Here is a 23,433-nt window from a genome sequence, read left to right as displayed (position 1 = left end):
CCTCACTTTTAGATGAGTCTTCATTGCCAAGATCCCTACCACTACTCCTACTACCCTGTGAATTATGTATGTATGTCCTTGAGTGAAACTACCTAGGAAAAAAAAAAAAAAAACAACAGTTCTCCTCATAGGCTCACAAATCCTCCTCCTCCCCTGCCAAAGCAGCCGTGGAGCAGCAACCACCCTGCTCCAGAGGAAATCCCTCTTGCCCCAATACCCTAGAGCATCTACACCCATCTAGAGGTGTGTCCCACTAGCACTCTGTTCCATTCCTAAGCAGGCATCAACGTTTCCAAAATTTAGGCCAATGTTGGCACATGCCTAGCACTCAGGAGGCTGAGGCAGGAGGATTGCTGTAAGTACAAGGCCAGCCTGGGCTACACAGTGAGTTTAAGGCCAGCCCTGCACTACAAAGTTAGACCCTGTCCCAAAACGCAAAAACCAAAAACAAAACAAAAAATAAAAAACTTCGAATGGATGTCTGTTTAAAAAAAAAACTTCAGCCTGCCTGTCTATGCCAGACAGCCTAGCTTCATAGGTAGCTAAAGCCCCCGGGGTACAGGCTACACACAGAGAATGAAGAGTAGGACAAGAAGATACCAGACTTTCAGGCCAGCGGAAGGCTCAGGTAGCTGACTGGTTTAAGGACTTCCTTCCCTTCCTGTAAGGAAAGGATTTTCATCATCATTAAAATAGTAGTTTTTCAAAAGGGGCCAAAGAGGACAGATTAGCACCCCCTGGTGGCACAGGTATTTTCCAGGGCAGAGGGGGGAAAACCAAGAGAAAAAAGAGGAATCAATCTGAACATAACTAGTTAGAACAAAGACCTTAAGAGACTAACACCCAGGCAGATGGATGTCTACAATAAAAGGCCCACCTGGCACAGGGGCAAACACTGCCATCAAGTATAGGAGCAAACCTCCAGACCTCGCATCTGGCCTAAGCCAGCCTCAGAGTCCAAGGAGCCACACACCCATGGCAGACAGGCCATTCCCAGCTTCCCCCACACCAAGGAGATGGTGAAATAACTCAAGAATTTCTCTCCTACTTCATTTTATAGAGAAGGTGCATCTCTAAATGAAGGCATAACGTTTCTAGCACTCATTTCCAACCGTCCCAACAGAAACACTCATGTTTTCCCATCACCTCGGCTAGCGCATATGCTTGACCTATGATTCCATCACAGAATAACATGATGTATCACATGGAAAAGCAGTCACAGAAGCTTCTCCACACAATCCTGGGAGTCAGAACTTTCAGTGGCTCTTTCCCTCTGCCAGTGGCTCTTCTGAGCCTCCAGCAAGCATCAAAATCTCAGTTCTAGTTTCACAATCTATAGAATGGGGTCAGTATTAACCTACTGACAAAATAGCCAAGAATAGCACTAGCCTAGTAAGGACAGGTCTGCCTTGGCCAGCCTGTCTTCTCTTTCATCACCATCGGAAAATGTTTCTCATGAACTCAGTGTAAGCTCCACACAGGACCACTTTATGAAAAGACAAAGTTAATAATATCAGATAGCTAAGAAAGCCTGAACATAACATTTCCTTCCAAGTGACAGAAATCTTTACCTCTTGCCAACAGACCCTAACGGAAATGGAACAAGAAAGAACTTGTGCCCCAAAAGCACCATCCTGTTGTTAGATTCCAACTACCCAGTCACCAGGAAAGGTGGAGATGGTACAGGAGGAAATTGTCAGAGAAGCTAGGGCAGATTGTGCCACTGCCCTTCCTTGGTCCTCAGGGACCAAGATGTCTCAAGTAAGGTCACCGACTTTATGAACACAAACTGCCAGACCCGAAGTACACTTGCCTCAACTGCTGATTAGATTTTGCTAAGGGGCCTGTAAGAGGGAGCATCAGTGATCCCAAAGCTCCTCTCCCAATAGCCCCTGCTGCCCTCCTCCAGGGCCCTTACCTCTGTACAGAAGGGGGTAAGCTGTGGATGGACTACAGGCTGGACATACATGTGAAAGGTAGACTCAATCTCCATGGTCCGGCCATTGAGCTTCAGGATGGGGAACTCAATGATTTCCTGGAATGTCAAAGACACAGAAAAGGAAAGTTATTTTAATCAACCATTTTGAACAATAACTCCAAGTCAAAAGAGAATGACTGTTTGGGGCTCATTACTCTTGCCAGGGCAACCCCAAGACTGAGCAAGATGATGCTACGCAATTATAATCCTAACCTTCCCCCCTTCTAACAGCCTCACAGACTCCAAACAATGGACATGTCTCCCATCCCCAGCGTTTCTGGAAAGGGGAAGGAAGATGACAGTGATGTACTCTGCCCCAGTTTCCTCAGTGGGTTCTCTACCAGAAGCCTGCTCACTTGCACCTCTAAAAGGGAGCCCTTTTTCTCTAACTCAGGTCCCTGTCCTGGCATGGGTTTGGATCTCTAGCCACATAGACAGCCCAGTGCATAGATTTCCCTGTAGGAAGTTTAAACAGAGCCAGGGAGTTTATTCACTAGTGTTTACAAAGAGGAAAAAAAGTGATAATAATGCCAAAGAGCAGGAGAAAACTGAACACAAGTGATAGGAGCTACCTTTCTTGCAGGCAGTACCCACTCCCCCCTCCCCGCCCAATCACTTAGCCAGCCCTTCCCAGTCCACTGGAACGTAATGGAAGAGGAGGAGGAGGAGTGACAATTTGTTTGGTGTCTCTAAGATTAATTTGTCTCCGTTATTTAATAGAGATGCACAGCACCAAGGTCCTGGCGTGCAAACAGGCTTGCAGAACACTGGCTGTGCAGCACGCCTCATACATCGCTCCTGGGAAGGGAGGGAGGGACACCAGAGAGGGGAGAGGGCAGGAGAGAGCACACCCACACCAGAGAGAAGAGGGAAACAGGAAGAGAGAAGAAAAAAAATATTGCTTTTTAATATTCAAAAACAGTTTGCAAAATTTAATCAAAGCAGAGGAAAAGCTAACATTTTTACCACTTTGACATTTTTATTAGCACTTTCATAAATTTTTAAAACATGAATGGAATTAGTTTACAACACAAAAAAATTGCCCTGAAAACATCTGGAAGAGACAAATAGGAAATAATAAAAATAAATAAATAAAAGCAAAATCCTCCAACTAAAATTAGTATGTGAAAAAGGTTTCCACTGCAGAGAGAGAAGGGGGGCAATGGCCCACTCAGTGGCCCCAACAGCCCGCTCCAGGGGCATCCCTACCCTAGCTCCCCCTGTTCTAGAGAAGACCTCTCCAGAATTAGTAAACTCAAGGCAAATTGGTTCTCTGCAGAGACAGCCTGGAGAAGTAACACGGCAGCTGATGACACCTGACGGCACTGAGGAAATGAATGGGTGGGAAGACAAAAGAAACAGTCAATCTCGGTGTCCCAGGGAAGCCAGAGAGCCCTCTCCCCTCTCCCCACACCAACATACCCACTAATACTGAGCTTATTTTTAAAGCATCTACTTCAACCCAACACATAACAGCAGGACTGAAAACCAAATCAAGGCAGTCAGGTTTCATGCCAGAGAGATTCAAAGGTTCTGGCTGCCTGGCCTCCCCGGGCTGATCCCCAAAGATGAGGAAGCTGACAAGAGCTTATTGCCAGATACAGGAAGGGGAAAATGGCTGCAAGGCTGAAGGAGAGGGAGACAAAGAAGAGGCCTGGGCACCGCTTCAACGAGGTGAGACATCTATTCCACCGCCGAGAGAGGAAGATGCCCTCCACTTTGCTGAGCATCTTGTTCCCCACAAGCATTACAAAACAGGCCAAGCACAGGAGAGTTCTGCTCTGAGAAACAAATCTGAGCACCTACAACATACACATTGCTCCTCCTAAAGTATCAGATATCCACGATTTCTGAGGTGTGGTTTATCTGACTCAGGCTCATTTGACTCCCAAATTTCTGACAAATCCTTCCTCCCCGACTAACTAGGAAAAACACTTCCCCCAAAAGAAAGAGCTCCATAGCCTGGTGAGTTTGGCTGCCTTGGTATCTAAGGAAACAAATACAGCCAGCTCCTCACTAACAACGTTAGCTGAGCCCACAATGAAATTTAACCTGTGACACAACTGTACTTTTCATTTAAACTTTCATTTGGGGAGAAGCAGTGTTTGGAGACCTGCAGTTTGTCCTGCTAATGAAGACAAGTGTTGGGACCTTTCAGGATGCCATTCATCTTTGGCTTTTATTAAATTCAATTTTCTTAAGCCCATGATACATTATGAAATTAGGAGTTGACATTCCTCTGGAAACAAAAATATCTATCAAACATAAATAGGAAAAAACCCTCTATTACCAAGAATTTATGGCTTAAGTTGATCTCTTTCCACTTTTTTACAAGCACATGGTTTGTTTTAGATATCTGAAATGCTATTATAGATCTGGAATTTCATTAGTATTTATTATAAAATAGTACACGTTTCAGCTCCTGCTCTGACCAGCACCAAGTCAGCATCCCCAGCAGTGTCTCTGAAAACTTGGTCTGTGGATTTCCCCACTGCGGCTCAGTATTTAAATTTTCCTCCTGCTGCCTTCCTCACCAAGAGGCAGATGGAGCCAAACTAAGTGCTCAAACTCAGTATCTCCCTTGCTGCAGAGATGATAAACAAACCAGCCTCCAATCCATGCAAGAAAGGCACAGGTCCAAGTATCCCTGAGATACCTGAACCCAAGCCACTGGACACATCACACTGGGCTAACCATAAATGTACCTCTCCAATGCTGCTAGCCCATTGCTCAGGCCTACTCCCCAAGACCAAGAAGAGGGACTTTCATGAGCCAGTCTCAAAACATGACTGCAGGAACCCTTCCTAGGCAGCAAGGAGAGTTGTTGTACCATGAGCCCACACAATAACATTCATTTGAGCCACTGAGGATGCAAAAGAGGAGCTTTTGATAGAAGACTTTTTGAGGACTCAGAGCAGAAAGGACTTTGCTGTGACTTCTTACCTTCCCATATGGTGCAGCAAGTCCAGACCTCAAAAACCTCTGGCCCTGACAGCCCAAACATGGGAGAGAAACCCTGCTCTGCACCTAGCTGGCAAGATTCTGCAACGAATACACCTGAGTGATGTCAAATACTTCCTGGACAGTTGCTAGGGGATAACCCCAACACTCCAGGTTCATGGCATCAATTCCAACCCAAGGATCTGTGACGATGTATCCAAGCGCCTGCTTCTAGGTCCAGTTGCTCAGACAATGAAACTATTACCCTGCCCCTCACCTTTTCCCTCATCCAATTTCATTATTCCCCTAGGAAGTTTTTACAGATAGTTGAGTACCTGGGCAATCATATTGCCAAGAAGGAAAACTGAACCTGTATGTATTTACAAGCCTTCTCTCTGGGCGTAATAATAGTTTTGTGTAGGACAATCATACAGGTGTTGGAGTGGAATGTGGAGATAAGAAGTAGCCTTTGCACTCTGAAGAAGTGCAAGAACTAGTGAGTGAAAAGATGCATGAACAAGTAATGAGCACTATACTATGATAAATACCTTAGTGTAGAGACAAAGTGTTTATACTTTTACTTACAAAAGTGTGTTTTTAGCAGCATATGGAAGCATCTGCCTGTAATCCCAGCACTCTGGGAGGCTAAGGCAGGAAGATCATAAATTCAAGCTCAGGCTGGGCAACTTAACAATTTAAGTGTGATCTTGTCTCAAAATATATAAACAAAAAGGGCTGGGCATGTAGCTAAATGGGAAGGCCCTGAATTCATTCCCAAGTACTGCCAAAAAAACAAGAGTGTGCTTTAACATACCTCCCTATTTGAGCCTTATTAATCCAGGGAGATAGGCCACATCATCATCACCATTAGGCCATAAGCCAATATTTTTTTTTTTTTTTTTTTTTTTTTTTTTTTTTTTGGTTTTTCTCTGGTACCGGGAACCGAACTCACGACCTTGCGCTTGCCAGGCAGGCGCTTTGCCAGTGAGCTAAATCCCCAGCCCCCATAAGCCAATATTAATATGCATCTACATTTTACCAGGCAAGAGCTGGGTATGGAAACAGATGAAGATAATGAGAGGTTAGCACCTTCCTCTAGGATGTTCATTCAGGGAAAAGGGAAGACAGAAGTTGATCTCCAACACGCTTCAACACACGTAAAGAATGAAATCATCTCTGTTTTACTTACTGTTTACTCTGTGGCAGACACTGTGCTAACAGGAATGACCTTTCTTAATCCTCCACGTGATTCATGAGATGGGAATCATTACTATTCTTACTTCACAAATAACAAAGAAGGTAAGTCATTTATTTATGACTATACTGCTGGCAAGTGACAGTGCTGAGACTTCAAGTGGGGAAAAAGAATAGGACCAGTGGCTTTTAAAGTCTGAAGGGTCACAAAAGTCTGATTCTCTTAGTCTAAAAGGCTATCAAACGTAACTCAGCCTACTGTCTCCTGGAAGGAGAAGTCAGTCTAATAGCAATTGGTGTGGACTCCCCAGGCAGAAAGCCCTACTTTGGATTGCTACTGACAAGCCTCCAAGATGGCTGCAGCAGCACAGATGGCACTAGACTGCGCACTTAGGGAGGCAGGAACCTTAAGCCCTCAGTCTGCCTCTCTGCCACCTAGCTCCCATTCAGGCCACAACTCCCACTTCTGACTTTTGTAGAGCAAACATATGAAAGAGCTAACAAGTAGAAGATGGAAAGCAAGTGCCTGGCTCAAACAGATAACACTCTGCTTTCAGGGGACCTTCCACAGGATCAGGGAGGTGATCTAAGATGACAAAGACAGCAGAAAATAGAACCAGGATTCAATTCCAGATACATAACACTCCAAAACACTGTCTCCTAGATTCATAGATCTGCTTTCTCATCCCTAAGTGGGTTCCTCCCTCATCAGCTACAAACTACTAAATCCCAATGTAACCTAGTTTAACCAACTGTTCAGTTTGCCTGGGCCAAGAATTTCTAGGAATGCAGCACTTTCAGTACTAAAACTGGGACAACTGGTCACCCTACACCATTCGCAAACTACCTATACCATTAAGTTGTCCAAAGGCAGAGCAACATAAATCCAGGAAGTTGGTCTGCTGCAGGTGGATGGAACATAAATCTCAGAATCTAGTTTTGTCAAAGTATCGAAGGTTCCTCAACCTATTGTTAACTACTGTCTCTCTCAACAAAATGTCACCTGCAAAAGCTTTTTTTTTTTTCACTTTATATAAGAAAGGGAAGAGGGATGCACCAAGCAAATTTGCATTTACCTTTACCTTTTTAAGTGAGTTACAGCAGAGATTTTAAACCCAACTGCTTTAAAATGGCTCAACTAGGAAACCCAGTGATTATTCCCTTGATAAACTGAGGACAGAACTGTAACAGCATTTCAAATGAAATCCCACACCCTCTGTGAGTAGAAGACAAGTGACTGTGAAACTTGTTTTCAGGGTATTCATACACACTTCAACCAAATTATTTGTGTGATAAGATTACATTTGAAGTTAGAAAAACAACAGCAAAAGGACTATAAGCAGAAAGGATTTAGACTCCTGGAATTCATGACAATTATTCATAGGCTAGCATTCAAATCTATTTACCAAAGCACAGATTCTCCTTTGCCTGAGCTAATGTTTCTGTGGTCTTACCTGAAACTAAGGAATGAACCACTTTTCAGGGCTTGCCTCTCTCAACCTAAGAAGGAACTGACATACCCTCAATTCAGAAACAGTAACAACTAATTTATACCCCCACTTTCACCCTCTGAAGAAAATTCCAAACTCCGTGAGTCTCTGTACTGAAAGGCTTGATAAAAGCCAAAAGCAGCATCACACAAGGAAGAAAAGCAGTACCTGACAAACTCATGGGTTTTATCAAAACAACTGGTTTCAGACCAAAGTCCCATGCAAAGTGGGTCCTGTCTCCAAAGGATCAAGGACCCTCTGGGCCACAGAGAAGAAAGGAAGTTGGACAGCAGAAGTGAGGTTTGTACTAGGCAGTGAGCATGATTTGCTGAACACTTTCTCTCTTTGAAAAAAAAAAAAAAAAAAAGACATTTTATGCACAAGGAGCTTATTTCTTAAACAAACACTCGTGGTTTTGATTTACACCACAGCCTGCTCCTAAATAATTTATGGCGGGTTAAATTTATTGCCGAGCCCTGGCTGGCTGCAAATTCGAATTGCCAAATAATTAGATTTTAGGGCAAAGCTTATAAATTACCCGTCGATTTGTCCGGACTTGTTTGTCAGTTGCTTTGTGCTTCAGGTCATCTTTGGCATTTGGCTGTTTGGGTTTTAATTGCTGATTTACACTTTGACAGATGAAAGCTGATGCTCGAAGTTTCAGGACAAGGAAGGGTAAAAAATCGGAGCTTTAAAAAGCTGATTTTTCACATGTATGTCTCCCTCTACCCATCTCCACAGACCCCAAAGCAATTAAAATAAATGTAGAAAAGAGGCTGAAAATAAACACTGCTATACTTTATTGAAGGGAGTAGGGGCATAAAGCAAATTATAATTTACCTTTACTGAAATCTGAATTTTTCAAAAACACAGTACCAATAAGTGAAGGAAACCAAAAGTCATAGGAACCATATCTTCACTCAGGGCTGTGCACATCTGTCTCCCTTTCTTTATACATGATCCTAAAACGGTTCTCGTTTAAACATTTTTACACACTCAAATGTAAATAACTTCAGGTACCAGTGGCCTTTATGAAGCAGAACCTTGGGGCAGCAAACAACCAAATGATTTCTTTGTAGCCATCTGTTTATATGTATCTGTCATATAATTAATTTAAACAAGTCTCAGGTCATGCACAGAAGTCTCCTGAAGGCAGCGTGGGCAGGGCAGGCATGGAAGTGGACAGGATGCCACCCCCAATTTACCATTTCAGTGGAAGAAAAATGAATTTCTTTGGCTAGTTCCCTGGCTCTATGCACTACACTTTGATGGAAAGTCTGAAGGTTTTCTCTGTGCTACCAGAGAAGTACAGTCTGCCTCCCAGCCACCTGCTATACCCCAATCACATCCTATGAGGCCATGGGCCAGAATAATACTAGTACTAACTCTACTAATAAGCGCTAACACATATAGTCATTACATGCCAGGCACTGTTCTGAGTACTTTAAAAAGTAAGTTCATTTTCTCTTCCCACAAGTCCTATATGATTAGTACTATTAACTGCATTTTCCCAATAAGGAAACTGAAGCATAAACAGTATACGTAGATTGCCCAAGGTCGTATTTCTTGTAGGTGGTAGAGACAAGACTCAAAAATGAACAGTCCAGTTCTGGAGTCCATATTTTCTGGTGGGGGAAAGTTATTGCACTTATACCTTGAACCCAGAGCATGCACACTGAGCTCCATCCCCAGCTCTTGTTAAGTTTTTGGCTTTTTGTTTTTTAAATTTAGAGACAGAGTCTCACTAAGTTGCCCAGCCTGGGCTTAAACTTGCAATCCTCCCAGAATGCTGAGATTATAAACATGTACCACCACACTGGGCCCGACTCTGTGCTCTTAACCACCATGCTATATTGCCTCTCATCAAAACAGCCTCTGTCTCAGCTCCCCTCAACTTTGGAGGCCAAAGTTCCCCTTCTAGGACTTAAGCATATGCAGCCAAAGCCTGTTCAGCTAGTCACCTAAGTTTGTGATTGGGGGTTTCATGTAACTTGGTCAGGACCACAAGATGAATCAGAGGCTAGGTCAGACAAATACCATTTTTTTAATCAATCCAAACACTATTCTAAAGATTTAGTAGCTGGGGATGAAAGAAAGAGAGAGTAACAGGTGGTCAAGACAGAACCAGGCCCAGTCAGGCAGACAGACAAGTTCTGGTCAGACAACTTGGCTAGGAACCCAGAGAAGCTAGCTGAGCTTTGGGAATAATTCCCACTCACAGCCCTAGGAACCATCTCCCCCAAAGACTGCATTCCAATGGGTTACTTTAGATTCCCTATTCTCTGCCCATATCTGATGACCAGAAGGCAGAACTGGAAAACAGTTATGTTGGCATGAAAGATTTACAAAGTCAGACCACTAAGCAGGCAATCCACAGACTAACATTCTACCCATGATGCACTGAAACCCCTGCTCGCACACTGGCTCCCGAGATCACACCATCTCCATTAGCTTGCAAGAAATACTCCCCTATGTTACCGATGAGAAATCTAAGGTAGTCAGCGGTCCTCAAACCACAGTTCCTGACAGGCATCCCATCACTTGAGAACTTGTTAGAAATGTACATTCCTGGCCTCTACCCCAGATTTTCTGGACCAGAAGTCCTGGGGTCAGCAATCTTGGTTTTAACCAGTCCTCCAGGTGGTTCTGACTCTCACTGAAGTTTGAGAACCATGGGTCCAGTCTAGAGCAGTGTTTCCCAGACTACAAATTTCCTGAAGATCCTGTCAAACTGCATACTCTGCTTAGCTCTGGTGCATGGCCTGCTGGGGCTCAGACCACACTGAACTGCAAAAGTGTAACAGCCTAAAACATGTATGACTAACTCCTTCTCAGAGAGGCACGATCAATTTTAAGTATTGTGAACACCCAGGATAAGAGGATAAAAAATAATCATCCCAATGGCTGGAAAAAGTACCTGTGAACTTACATTACTACTGAAGAAGCCCCCTAAAACAATTACCCCTGTACATTCTCCTTCAAGTGGATCTTCAACTCAGAGCACCCATGTATGAGAACTTCTGATTCTATACTCTATTCCTTACCAAATCTTAGCACCCAAGACTCCCGAATAGCCCACTAGAATTCAAATACAAGCTATCTAAGAGCACGGTTCTCATGCTGTCTTTCCCAGCACACCTAAGGACTACAACACATAATTCTCTCCACTCCCACCATCACAACCTTAGTCCAGTCCACCAACATCTCTCAAGAAATGCACCTCTCTCCTCAGGCAATGGATCCTACCAAGTTTATCTATGTCTGTGTTTAACTCCTGAGAACATCTTCCTCTCTGTTCCTATGAACTCTAGTTGATATTTCTGTTTCTTCCCTTCCACTCAATAATTTACTCAAATTTCCTTTTCTGGCTCACCAACTTCACTCCCAACCTCACCATGGACTCTGCACTGGACTATTTAGCAACAGTGTCTCCATAGAAGAGTCCCTGCCAGCACTTTAGCCCTTAGCTCAGCCCTTGACTGGAATGACTTCCCAAGATAGACACTGACCACAGCAAGAGAAGAGAGTGGAGCCAGTCATGCAACAGACCACTTCTGTCCCCTACAGACCTTGAGCTTCCTCTACAGGCCAACTACAGCAGGACCCACATAGCATCCCATTCCAAGGCAGCTGTACTTCAGAATAAAAGCATCCTGCATGTTTGACTCTCCCTCTAATTTCTCTGATTCCCTCAACAACTAAGAGGGTTTTGCCTGTGGTTTCGCTCAAGGGATACAACCTCTCTGCTTGTGCCCCTCTGCAGGGAGGAATGGGCTACTGTCAATCTTGGAGTATTCTTGTCTCAGGCTGGACTTTGGACTATGGCTCAATTTTCACAGCTAGAACTCAAAACTCATCACATAAATGTGAGGCTGTGGGGGCTTTCTAAGTATTGTGAACACCCAGGATAACAGGATAAAAAATAATCATCCCAGTGGCATCTTAATCAAAATGATGTGGGATCCTTTTTCTCAATGAAACATAGCAATGGAGAAAGCATCTCGTAGTATCAGTTTGCTCATGTTAAACATTTGAGATCAATCTACAAAAGAAATATAATTAAGAGAAGAGACGAAAAATAAGACAGGATGGAGACAGGGAAAAGCAAAGCCTATGACTTGATAAAAACTTCTCCCGACTTTGCTCCCCCAGATCACCCTTACTGACCTGCTGGCTAGTTTTCAAGGGCTGAGCACCTGTTGCTGGGGCTCCCAGGGAACTCAGCCTCCAACCCCAAGCCCTGCAGCCCTTGCCAATCTTCTCTTGCTACCTAGACCCTCCTACCCTCATTAACCCTTCCTTCTACATCCTCCTCAATGTTAGCCAGCCAGTTATCTGTGGTTTGCTTGTTTTGTTTCTGGTAATGCAGATTTAATCCAGGTCTTTGTAGTGACATTATGTTCCCATCCCTTTTCATTTATGTTGAGACAGAGTCTTCCTAAATTGCTAAGGTTTCCATGCTAGGCTGGAATGTTTGCTTTTCCTGTCTCAGCTTCCCAAAGTACCTGGACTATAGGCACCTCCCAGCACTCCCAGACATTTACCTGTTTAAAGGGTCTCAACTTCCCTGGTCTGCTGAGGATGGATCCTAGCAGACCCAAACCCAAATCCCCACTTCTTTTGGGAAGGGAGGAAATATAATGTTATTCTCCAGCTGTTGCCTCTCCCCAGAGACCTAGCTGTGACCCAACTGCTACCTTCAATCACAAATGAGATGTCAGAGCAGCCTCTCTGGCAATGCCTCAGCTCATGTATTTCCACTTTGATTCTTACCCTTTCTGCCCAGACTTTATTAGCTCAAACTCTCTTCAGCCTCTTCTAGCCTTCATAGCCTTAATTCACAGCACCCCAATAAGACCTCCTTGCCTGAATGTGAAAAATACCTTATAACTCATACAGATAATCCAACTAACTTACTGCTTTCAAAATCTCCACTCTTCCTCTCCCTCATTTTCAACATTCTCTCAAACACACCTGTTATAGAGGTCCGTGTTTTCAGACTTAGGCCAATTCATCCTTTTTTACTCATGTGCCCCTTCTTTTATCCCTGCTGCAACAGTTGTAAGAGGCCTCAGGCCTATGGGGCCCACTCGCTTTCCTATATTTCTTACAAAATAATTCAAAATCACTCCCTTCCACACACTATGAGCAGGGCTGAGCACTCCTATCCTTTGTACCCTTACTGCACCAATACTTGCCTGAGTTATCAAGTTGGCTGATGGTCACACTTATGCCTACCCTCAACTCTGAGCTTCTTGAGGGTAGGGGACTATTTCTTACTTGTCTTTATATTCTGCCGGTTAGTATCCAAAGAGCAAAAAGAGGCCTTTTCATTGCCTCTAAGGTGGTTACAATGAGGTCCTCCCCATTCCTTTGCTGACTTGGTTGGTTTTGTCATGTCCAACAAAAACTTTAAAAGGCAGCTCAGTGTCACTGTTATTTTACAGTCCCTGATTTCATTCACCATTTATCAATGGTTCTATTCTTTAGAGCTCTTCCCCACCACCAAACTTAGTCCTGTGCTTAACAAAATCTGCATTCTAACAGCTGTCTCAGCCCTTGGGAGGCCACCAGGATAATAAGAGGCTAGGGGGGATGTTTCCTGATTTGCACTAAATTATGTGGTGATTTTGTTACCAGTGACCCAGTCCTCCCTAAGGAAAATTCCTGGCCCCACCCCCAGGCAACTCCACAGCCTAACTACACACCATGGCAGTTTAAAGGTATAAACCCTAGGGAAGGTAGAGGAGCAGTCTGAACAGAGCAAATAAACCCACTTCGATCATGCCTCTGCTACGCCAAACACACAAGGCAGCACGACCATGCATCAGTGCTTCATTCCCCAAGATGTATATTTTACTTCAACATTGCTATGTCTGCTCCAAATAAAGAAGGGCCCTTTAGCTTTCACAGAGTTACAACATGGCAAAGACCCGGACACAGCAAATGCTTGTTCCCATTCAGGGAGCAATAGGTGGAGGGGTGGGGGACAATGTGGGGACCACCAGGAAACAGCACTGTGGAGGGGGAGGGAGAAGCACTACATTTATGGAGGCAGTGACAAAAAGGACAAAAGGGCCCATTGGGCGTCCCATTCCCACCACCATCACAGGCCACCAATAGAATTCATTTATAGTGACCCTGGAAGAAGAGGTATGTTAAAGGAGAGACAGAACTAAAAAGAAAGGCAATAACTGGTCTGATGGGCAGGGGAAAAATTATTCCACAAGCTGGGAGCCTGTGCAAGAACACTTACGGCTCACACAGTCATCATAATTCAGCCCCCTCAAGCATTTTGTGCTCTGCTTATGGTGTTAACTTTAATGTCTTAACATATAACACCATCCACACTAACACAAAATACTACACACGCCAGATGAGGCTGAGTTATAGTTGCTGTGGGAAGCATAACTTTGAATTTCCTGATTTTGGTGCATTTAATCTCAACCGTAATGTTACATTAACGTCGGTTTTGCATTTCATTTCCTAGTTTAGAAGAATAGCATCAGCGCCTTTGCCTGTGTGTACAGAAAAACGTGCAGGCTGACTGGGGCAGAGGGACCAAAATCCAACAACTGGGCTCTCTTGCTAAAAAGCCTGGCCCAATCCCTCCCTCTTGGAACAGCTGCAGCCAGGACAAGCTAATGGGGAGGGAAGGCTGGGTTCTTTCCAGGGCACTGCCTTTCTGTCTACTTGGAGACTGCAGGAACCAAGAGCAGAGAGAAGGAAACAAGCTAAATACAGAGCAAAGAGCAGTATCTATGTAGGTGGGGAGAGGGGTAGGGCTTGGAACTCGGGCTTTTCAGCCTTGAGTGAGGAGAAAGGGAAATCAGGATAGTTTGATTTGCAAGGATCGAAACCAATTTCCTATAAAGTTTTCAAAAATGTATCTTTCACAAAAGACTGGTCACAATGTACTAGCTTTAGGTCATACTGAAATCCTCAAAACGCCTCTCATTTATACTATTCCTTTTCCTGTCACCATAAACCCTTCCCCCACTCCACTTTCCAAAAATAGCCCAGCATCTGGACAATTTTCTATAAAAGAGAAACTCCTTTACTCATAGTTCTAACTCAAAATGCAGATGGAGTCTCTTCAAAGTTCCTGTAAAAAGAAAAAAGTCCCCATGGACAAAGACCAAACACTAGAAAACCTGAACCCCAAAGGTCATTTTTCTCCCAAGTTATGGGTACTTGAATACAGATTAGAAGGAAAACAGTAGGCAGGGCTGCTGCTGAGCAGAGAGAAAAACACTGCCCAGTGATGGACAGCCTGAGAGGACTCAGGGTGGGACGAAGGCAACAACCAGGACAGGGCAGCCAGGACATCAGCTCCCCAGATGGGGAGAGCTGGGCTACTCCTCCCTCCCTGGCCATCCAGACAGTTGAGGTTACTACCTCCTCCCCACTCGCTGTGGCCTATCCCTCATTTTCCTCACTTACATTTGCTTTGGTCTCTTCTGAACACTGAGGTGGTGAGAAAACTTGCCCTGAGGTTAAAGACGCACAATTAAAGATCCCACCGAAGCTTTCAGGCTGCTCTCTGGGGCTCGGGGTCATAACAACCATCATTTGATGCACATCCACACCAAAATGAGCAATGCGAGCTCCAGCTAGTAAGGACAAAGGCACGATTCTCCTACACCAAATAAAAACAGACTTCTGTATCAGCAAACAATTCCTAAAACAAGAAAGGTGCCTCCAAAACACTTTAAACCATTTAAATTAATATTTAAGTGAAAAAAATGTTTTCCAATGAAAAACAGTCTCATATTCAACCAAAACTTATCGTGTTAATCTGAAGCAAAACACATAAAACAGATAAAATGAGGGCAAAAACGAGAACACAAAAGCCTATTACTGGCAAACCAACCACTCCAGTTTTACCCCGCTGAACAAAGTACAAAAATAAACAGCAAAAATGATGACAAATAGAAAATACCAGATGTTTTACCATATTTATAACCAATATTGTTACTCACCCAAGTACAACAAAGCTTGCACCTGTTAGTGTTTTGTGCTGCCGTTCCATTAGAAGAGTCCCAGTAAGCTGACTCAGGGACTTCCAAAAACCAGACAGGTGAGAGAAACGACCCCATGCCAAGCCTCCAAACCAGTCCTGGCCCAAAGCTTGTTCCCGCCTCTTACATCCCAAAGGTGATAACACACTCCAGAAGGAGCAGAAGTGTCTACTCTACTGAAAGATCTGGGAGCAGGTCAGGAAAAAAGCTGGCACCACTCTCATTCACAATGCCAGCCCCACACCCAGGAGGCATGCCGTGGAGAACCTGTCAGGTGGCGGGTGGACAACAATCGCACCCTTCTGAGATCAGGAGGGTTGAGAACTTGCAAAGCACACTCTAGTCCTTTTACTGTCTCTTCTGGAAGTTCCTTTTCACCCCAAATCTCAGTCTTTCCCACTTCCATTTAAAGTCATTTCTTTTTTGCCTTTATTAAAATGAAGAGCAAGTTATTATCATACTCCTAGGAGTAACTACTCTCTAAATGATGAAATTTTTAAAATGAACAAGAAATCGGCTACCAAAATTGTATTCCACTTCTTTGCTTTTCTCTACCTCTTTTTTTTTTTTTTTTTTGGCCTGTAATGATTTTTGTTTCTCTTACCCTAAACTTTTCTGATTTCCCTACTTTCCTTGCTGACCAGAAGACTTAGGCACACAGAGGATCCAATGAGAACCTGAGCTATGATGACCTCATTCAGAGGCTACCATTCTGTCTGGAGCTGAAAAGTTCTCTAATCCATCATCTAAACTTTCTCTGAATTGTATCAGGACCCTGCCACGTGCATACCTTAAAGAAGATGGGGGTGGGGGTGAGATGCCACTACCAAACAAATCTTAAAGTATCCATCCCCTTCTGAGGGTGAAACAAGAGTAGTTCAACACAGGCATGTAGCCCTGAACTCACTTCCCCACCTGTTGATCACAGCACTGTAGAGGCTAATGAAGTTGAGATGCATTGCATTTATCACTTACCCTAGATCTACTCAAATCCATCATTATGTCACAGCAAGAAGTTAGATTGATCTGACAGGATTTGCTCTTCTTCACAAACCCATGTAAGTTATTACTCAGTACCCATGCTCTTCTAGCTGTTTGCTGATTGATTATCTGACGATCAGGTCAAGTATCTTCTCTGGAATCACGGTAAACTAATGGGTCTATAATTTCAAGATCATTCGTATTCCTCTTTTAAAGATAAGACAACAAATGCTTCCTCCTGAGTTCTCTAAAGCAACAGCTAATGCTTTGCTAATAATGAACCTAGGCAGCCAATTCCTTAAGTGCCCTTGGAATCACATCATCAGGGTTCATTGATTCTGGAGATAATCTTTAATCAGGCTCAGATGCTGGTGAACAATATAAAGCTCTAACTCAGCCTGGTTCTACAAAGGCATGGTGAAAAAGTCTGGGAAGGAAGTTGGTGGTACCAGTGACTTACTCCATACTGCATTATGTCTTCAGCATTGCAATAAAGAAATAAATAAAAAGAACAATGCCCTTGAACAAGAAATGAAAGGCGACACTAACAGACCAAACTGAGACATCAATCAGGCTCCAACTTCAGGAACTCTAGCAGGACGCTCTATCAGACAAAGGAACAGAGCGACATAATGATCTGAGCTTAAACCTAACATGAAGATAAGAAACACACATCAGGAAACAGGAAGCAGCAAATGCCATAATGGAGATGCAGAGCAATTATGAAGGTTTAGAAGAGGGGTGAATCACAGGCAGTGGAGATGTGCTGGAAAGTAGACCCATGTCCCACTAAGGCTTATTCAGTGACTGAAACCTAACCTGGAAGGGAAATAATATAGAGTATTAAGGACATGGACCACAGAGTTCCAGCTTAAGAGATTATAACCAAAAGTCAAAGCCACCACTGAGGCAACCCTACCATACCAGAGAAACTTCAGCAGTTAGAGGAGGCAGAGAAGATGATGCACAGGCAGAAGCAAGAAGCAAGGAAAGCAAGTGTGGCTTGGGCAGCTCCCAAGCTGTGTTCCCTTTCATTCAAAGTTCCTCTTGGGGCATGGTCCTCATCCAGCCCCTGTCCCCCAAGGCCTCAGTAAGCCTGATTCCAACCCCCAAAGGTAAACCATTGCTTCAACAGAGAACAGTAAAGAGGAGAGGAAAAAGGGAAAAGGGGTTCTGGTGTCTGCTTTAGGTGAAATAATGTACCATTTTAAAGACAAATCCCTTTCTGGAAAAAACAACCACAAAAAGCAAAGCCAGTTTTTCTCTGGATGGACTCCACTTTTCTCTGCCTCCCAAGTGCCCAATGCTGAGGCCCACTTCTCCCCATCCTGCTTACTACTGAAAGCTGCTCCCTGAAACATGTCTATGCATCCAAAAATCATACACTCTGTAAGACAGAACAGTGACAGTCCTACAGCCAGTATACCCAAAGCTCTCACACTACAATGAATTGCCCATCAAGCCCCCAGTCATTCCCTTAAAGCAAACACCAAGCACTTCAATGGCACCCGGCACAGGTGCCTCTCTGCTGCTAATCCAAGCTTCCCAGAAGCCTTATCTTTAAAGGTAAAAAGTCTTTGTGCACAGTTGGTAACTAAGGAAAAAAAGCAAGCTAAGACATTTTCCTTTCCAACAAACTGACAATGGTACTTGTTCAGGCTAAACACTGCATATATCATCCTAAAAGTTGTGGCTTAAAATACCAATAATCACAGTTCTTCTGAGTCAGTAATTTGGGAGTGGCTTAGGTGGCCAAGTATTTCTCCTGAAGATGAAGTCTGATGTCCACTGCAGCTGTAGTCATCTGAAGGCTTGACTAGGGATGGCAGACTCAAGTGACTGGCAAGCAGATACTGGCTTTTGGATCAGAGACTCAGTTCCTATATGCATCTGCCCTTCTGCAGACCTGCTTGAGTAGCCTCAGAACAGCATGGAAACTGGCTTCCACCAGAGCATGTGATCCAAAAGAGCAAAGCAGACTGCAGTATGTTTTTTGTAACTTAGGCTCAGAAATCACACATTGTTTCTCCCACCATATTCTATTCCACCATACTCTATTGCTAGATGTGAATACCAGGAGGTAAAGATCCCTGGAGGTCATCTTGGAGGCTGGCTATCATAACACTCCTTAAAGAACAGGCAGAAGACGAGAGAAAGGAAGGGAAAAGAAAGAGAAAGGAAGAGAGAAAAGGAAATGTTTTGATTTCCAAAAGCTGAGACCAAAGAGAAATAATGTGCCCAGTTCTCCCCAAAGACTTCTCACTCAACCTTACTCTAGCATCCCTAGGTCAAGTCCCACTTCCTGGAAGGAACTCCAGAGGAGAAGCTAAAAACCAGGAAGATGTGAGAAAACACCTCTGGGTCCCTCCCTCCTTGCCCACCCCACCTTTTCTGAAGCAATGAAACAACAGTTACCTGAGGATGAATCTGTGGCTTGTCACACGTGGCCTCAAAGTCCAGCACTAAAAAGTAGTGATACCTCTGGGGAGGGAAGGACACCATTGCCGCCATGGATGCGCCAAAGCCGTGGGCCGCCAGCTTTCTGGTGGATATGGAGCAGAACTCCGGAACACCACAGGGAGAAAATAAGTGGGAGCCCAGCACTTTTCTTGCTCTTGAAAGTAAATATGAAGAAAATCGAGCTGCTCCAGTCTGCAAAGGTGCTAGCATTGAATATCCAGAAGCATCTAAAACTTAGGGGAGGAAAGTTAAAAAAAAAAAAAAAAAAAAAAAAGCCTGGGTTGATACACTCACGCTCTGCCCCTATTGCATTTAGTCTTAGTCTTTAAGACTATCCATGCAATCTGAGCTACTCCCCAATGTTCCTGGGCCCCTTCTAAGTCACAGTATTCATTACAAAAGTTCAGGACCCTAACACCAACACCTGCAGCATTTTTACAATTCTGAGTCTCCCACGTCCTCCTCAAAACGGTAACACTGGCCTTCATCTTTAAATGGAGCTCTAGTTCAAAAGAGAGCAGAGAAAAGTTCTGTGGTCACTTCTCTGGTGACAACGGTTAACTTTAACGCTAAGGGTCCCAAAGTAACATGAGATGACCCAGTTGCATAATCAGCCCCAGGAGCTAAGTAGCCTAAAACAAACAGCGGGAAATGCCCACGCTCTCTCTTCAGCTCCACTGCCTGCCATGTGCCCTTGGTTCTCCTGTCTGTGTCTCCACATCCCCTCCTCCCTTCTCCCAACCTGAACCTGTGAAAATAAATAAAGCCAATCCTAGGGGAGTTTGCTGAGGACACTCTGGTAATTCCCCAAACCCACACCAGCAACACTCTGAGGGATGAACAAGGCCTGGAGAGCACAGCTGGCAACAGCCTCTGAGTCTCACTTTCTCCTAGGGGCCCAGAATGGCCCTGAACAACTGTGGGACTGACTTTTTAAATAGGGGAAGAAAAAGAGGAAACCCAGATGTGGCAGTAATGGGAGCATTGCTAAAAGTCTAGTAAAGTTTTCTGAGTGAACATGTGCAAAGAAACAAAAAAAAATTTAAAAATTCCAATTGCTTTTCCTATACATTTTCCCTTTAAATATGCAGAACGTCTGTTCATCAGAGAACTAAATACTGTATAAAAATCAAAGCCCAAGTTTTACTCACAAATAACTTCAGCCCCCACCTTACCCAAGGAACAAAGCAGAAATTCTGTGTCCTTCCCACTTTTATACTCAATACTCAAATTTCCCTTAACTTTAATCCTGACACCAAATCTTACTGCCTAATACAAGAGTGGCCAGTTTATGCTTCTTGAAGCAGCCTTCCCACAGAACCAAAGGCTTGCCTCTGAGTGGCAGCAAGTGAGCACCAGGCTCCCTCACACAGGCTAGGGGACTCACAGGCACTGAACTTCACTACTGCCTCAGCAGAAAAGGACAATGCAAGTATCACTTCTCAGCTCTCTTTCCCTATTCTCTCTCACTAAATGAGTCACAATTATTTGCCTGCATAGTTATCGAGACACATGCTAGTGTGGGTACTCAAATGCCCTATCCCTATACTGAGATGTCATGGGAACTGAGCGCAGGCCAAAAAAGATTTTAACTACATTCTTCATGGATAGTGTACAAACACAGCGCTTTTTACCACTGCTTTAGTTTCCCCCCAAGTACAGCCCAAACTCCTCAGCCCATGTAAACCAAAGGCAAAAGAGCTAATATCCCTTTGAAAGCCAGAATCCAAAATAACTCATCTCATCACCTACTCCTAAACCGTTCTGGGAAACCTGAGATGGAACACAAGCATGCTCACTTACCCATTCCACTTAGATCCAAAGTCCCTCAAGTCTCTCAAAGTCAGAATATGCACAAAGACTTTTTAAAACTCTTAACATTTTTAAATTTGTCTGTAGTAAACATAGTAAATGTATCACGCAGACCCTGTCTGTCAAATACCCCAGGCAATTAAGCTTTGTGATGAACAAGTGTTTCCAGGTTTCAGTCCTGATTTTCCCACTTATCAACCACAGCATCTTGGGCAAGCTCTGTTCAATTCCTCACCTGTAAAATGACAACAATCACAGTACCTACTTCTTACATGAGAATGAAATGAGATAACACATGTAAAGCACTAAAAAGTGTCTAGCCCTGAAGGGCTCAAAAAATATTAGCTTAGTATTATAACTACTACTATCCAAGTGGCTATGCCAACCTAGCTAACCCTGGGTCCCCACAATCGGATCTGTGAGTCCAATAATATATAAAGCATCATATGAAGTTACAACATCTCCTGCATCCCTAGAATGCTCTAGACCTCCCGTACATGGTTCTATCTTTCTATCTACCTACCTATCTCCTATCCCATTTATGGGCAACAACACGTTGATGTCTAGAGGTCCTCTTGCCTAGCCTTTATTTGTCACCTGATTTCTTTTTTTTTTTTTGGAACCGGGAACCAAACTCATAACCGCAAGCTTGCCGGGCAGGCACTTATGCCGCTAAGCTATATCCCCAGCCCTGTCACCTGATTTCACCTACATCAAAAAGTATCTCTTGTGGAAACTATTAAGAACAGACCTTGGGAGACCAACCCTCTACATGTCAGCAGTCACTGGGTTCCATACTTCTTTGACTTCTAACAACCAAGTTCAGCCCAGCTGAAGAAACAGAGGGTAGCTATTTCTCTTCCTTTCCTGAAAAAATTCATTCCGAAAGCCATTAAATGCAGCAGGAGCAAGCAGGTATCTATACCATCTGGGAAAGCTAAACGGGTAAAGTGAGTGTCAGAGCCCAGACAGGGTGAGGAAGGCATCCATGGAGAGGTGGGAGTCTGTGTACTACATGAGACCAAGGGTGAGTGTGGAGGGCACTCACGCTGAGGGTAGTCTAATATAGGGATTCATACGCAAAGTAAAAGAGGCAATCATGAAGGGTAAAGGGCAGTGGCCAGCAATGGGAGATGAGTTACATACAGAGGAACTAAGCAAAGTGCATACATTAACGACATGGGAGCCAGGTTCCTCATTGTTAAAGAAATTAGTTAAAATATGAAAAGGAAGAAAATCTGTGATGATGGGCTGGAACTGGCAGTTAAGAGTGTAATCTCATGGTTTCTGATACAGATATGGATATACAATTGTAAATGTAAATATAAAGACTTAGAGACATATATATAAGTCTACTTATATGTAGACTTATATATATAAACATTCCTCATTTAATAACAGAGTTCTGTTCCTGCATCTAGGGTGTTAAGTGAATTGGCTGCTAAATGAGGAATCCTATACAATATGTACATTACAATATTCCGAGTAAAGAAATGGTCAAAGGAAACTCCAACTTGATGACTTTTATTTGTGTAACTCTTACATGCAGTACTTAATGTATAACAGAACAGAAAACTATAGAACTATACTATACAGTACAACCAGCTAAAATTGCAGTACTATATAAACCAAGTGTACTGTACGAAGAAAAAAAAAAAGAAAAAAACTGAAGCTCTATAAACAAGAAGTATAGAAATGTACAAAAAAAAAAAAAAGGCAGGTTGTAAGTCCAACTGCCAGGTCTGAAATCCAAACAGCATTCCTCAGTCACAAATCTGAACAGTAGTTAAACAGGCTGTTAAATGAGGAATATCTGTACTCATACACAAATATATACACTCATGCATATAAATGTTTTAGCTCTGTCTAAAGAATAGTCAGAAACCACCAACACTCAATAGCAATGAGCATGCCTAACACTCAGCTCCCTTATAAGTACCATTCTCCACCAAAAAACCAGAACTCCTTGAAGAAATGGCTGATTCCAGAGTGTTGTAGGTTAAAAGTTACATGATAAGCTTAGAATATCCTGTTCTACCAAAAAGCAAGACACACTCAAAGAAGTATGGGAAGTTACCAAAAGGACACAAAGCCACCTTCAAGTGGCTGGCCAATAAATTATGAGCATAATGGAATATAAGGCACTGAAGCACTAGGAAACAGTGAGTCCATAAGGAAATAAACATAACCAAATTTTACTGAGGGATATTTACATAATTTCAGTTGGGTGTGGTGGCGCATGCCTGTAATCCCAGCACTTAGGAGGCTGAGGCAGAAGGATCGTTGCAAGTTTAAGACTAGCCTGGGCTACAAAGTGAGCTCAAGGCCAGCCTGAACTGCATAGTGAGACCCTGTCTCACAAAGATAAAAAAAAAAATTAAAAAATAGTTTCAAAGTACTATGTCTCCCAACAAATTGTTTACTAATTATAAGAGGAAGTAATCTTATAACAGGAAGCCTGGCAGACATCATTTTAATCAACTGATCAAAAATAAACATCAGGGGCTAGGGATTTAGCTCAGTGGCAAAGCACCTGCCTGGCAAGCACAAGGTCTTG

General features: G+C 43.5%; 1 protein-coding gene across 7 annotated transcripts in view; it reads right to left on the bottom strand.

The window, feature by feature from the left end:
• Positions 1-23,433, bottom strand: part of Eri3 (ERI1 exoribonuclease family member 3) — a 129,018-nt gene that overhangs the window by 94,983 nt on the left and 10,602 nt on the right. For 4 of the 7 annotated variants that reach the window (XM_005398762.2, XM_013521693.1, XM_013521692.1 and 1 more), the window contains exons 3-4: positions 19,020-19,297; positions 1,919-2,035 (exon numbers count right to left, since the gene is read on the bottom strand). In XM_005398762.2, the coding sequence (XP_005398819.1) occupies positions 1,919-2,035; positions 19,020-19,297 (395 nt within the window). Of the gene's footprint in view, positions 1-1,918; positions 2,036-4,921; positions 5,025-19,019; positions 19,298-23,433 lie in introns of those variants that run through there. The other 3 variants (XM_013521697.1, XM_013521694.1, XM_013521696.1) reach the window with 2 other exon arrangements.

The sequence above is a fragment of the Chinchilla lanigera genome, unplaced genomic scaffold, assembly GCF_000276665.1.
Source record: "Chinchilla lanigera isolate Chin_1 unplaced genomic scaffold, ChiLan1.0 scaffold00063, whole genome shotgun sequence".
NCBI classification, from domain to species: Eukaryota; Metazoa; Chordata; class Mammalia; order Rodentia; family Chinchillidae; genus Chinchilla; species Chinchilla lanigera.
This window is presented reverse-complemented; position numbering and strand designations above follow the sequence as displayed.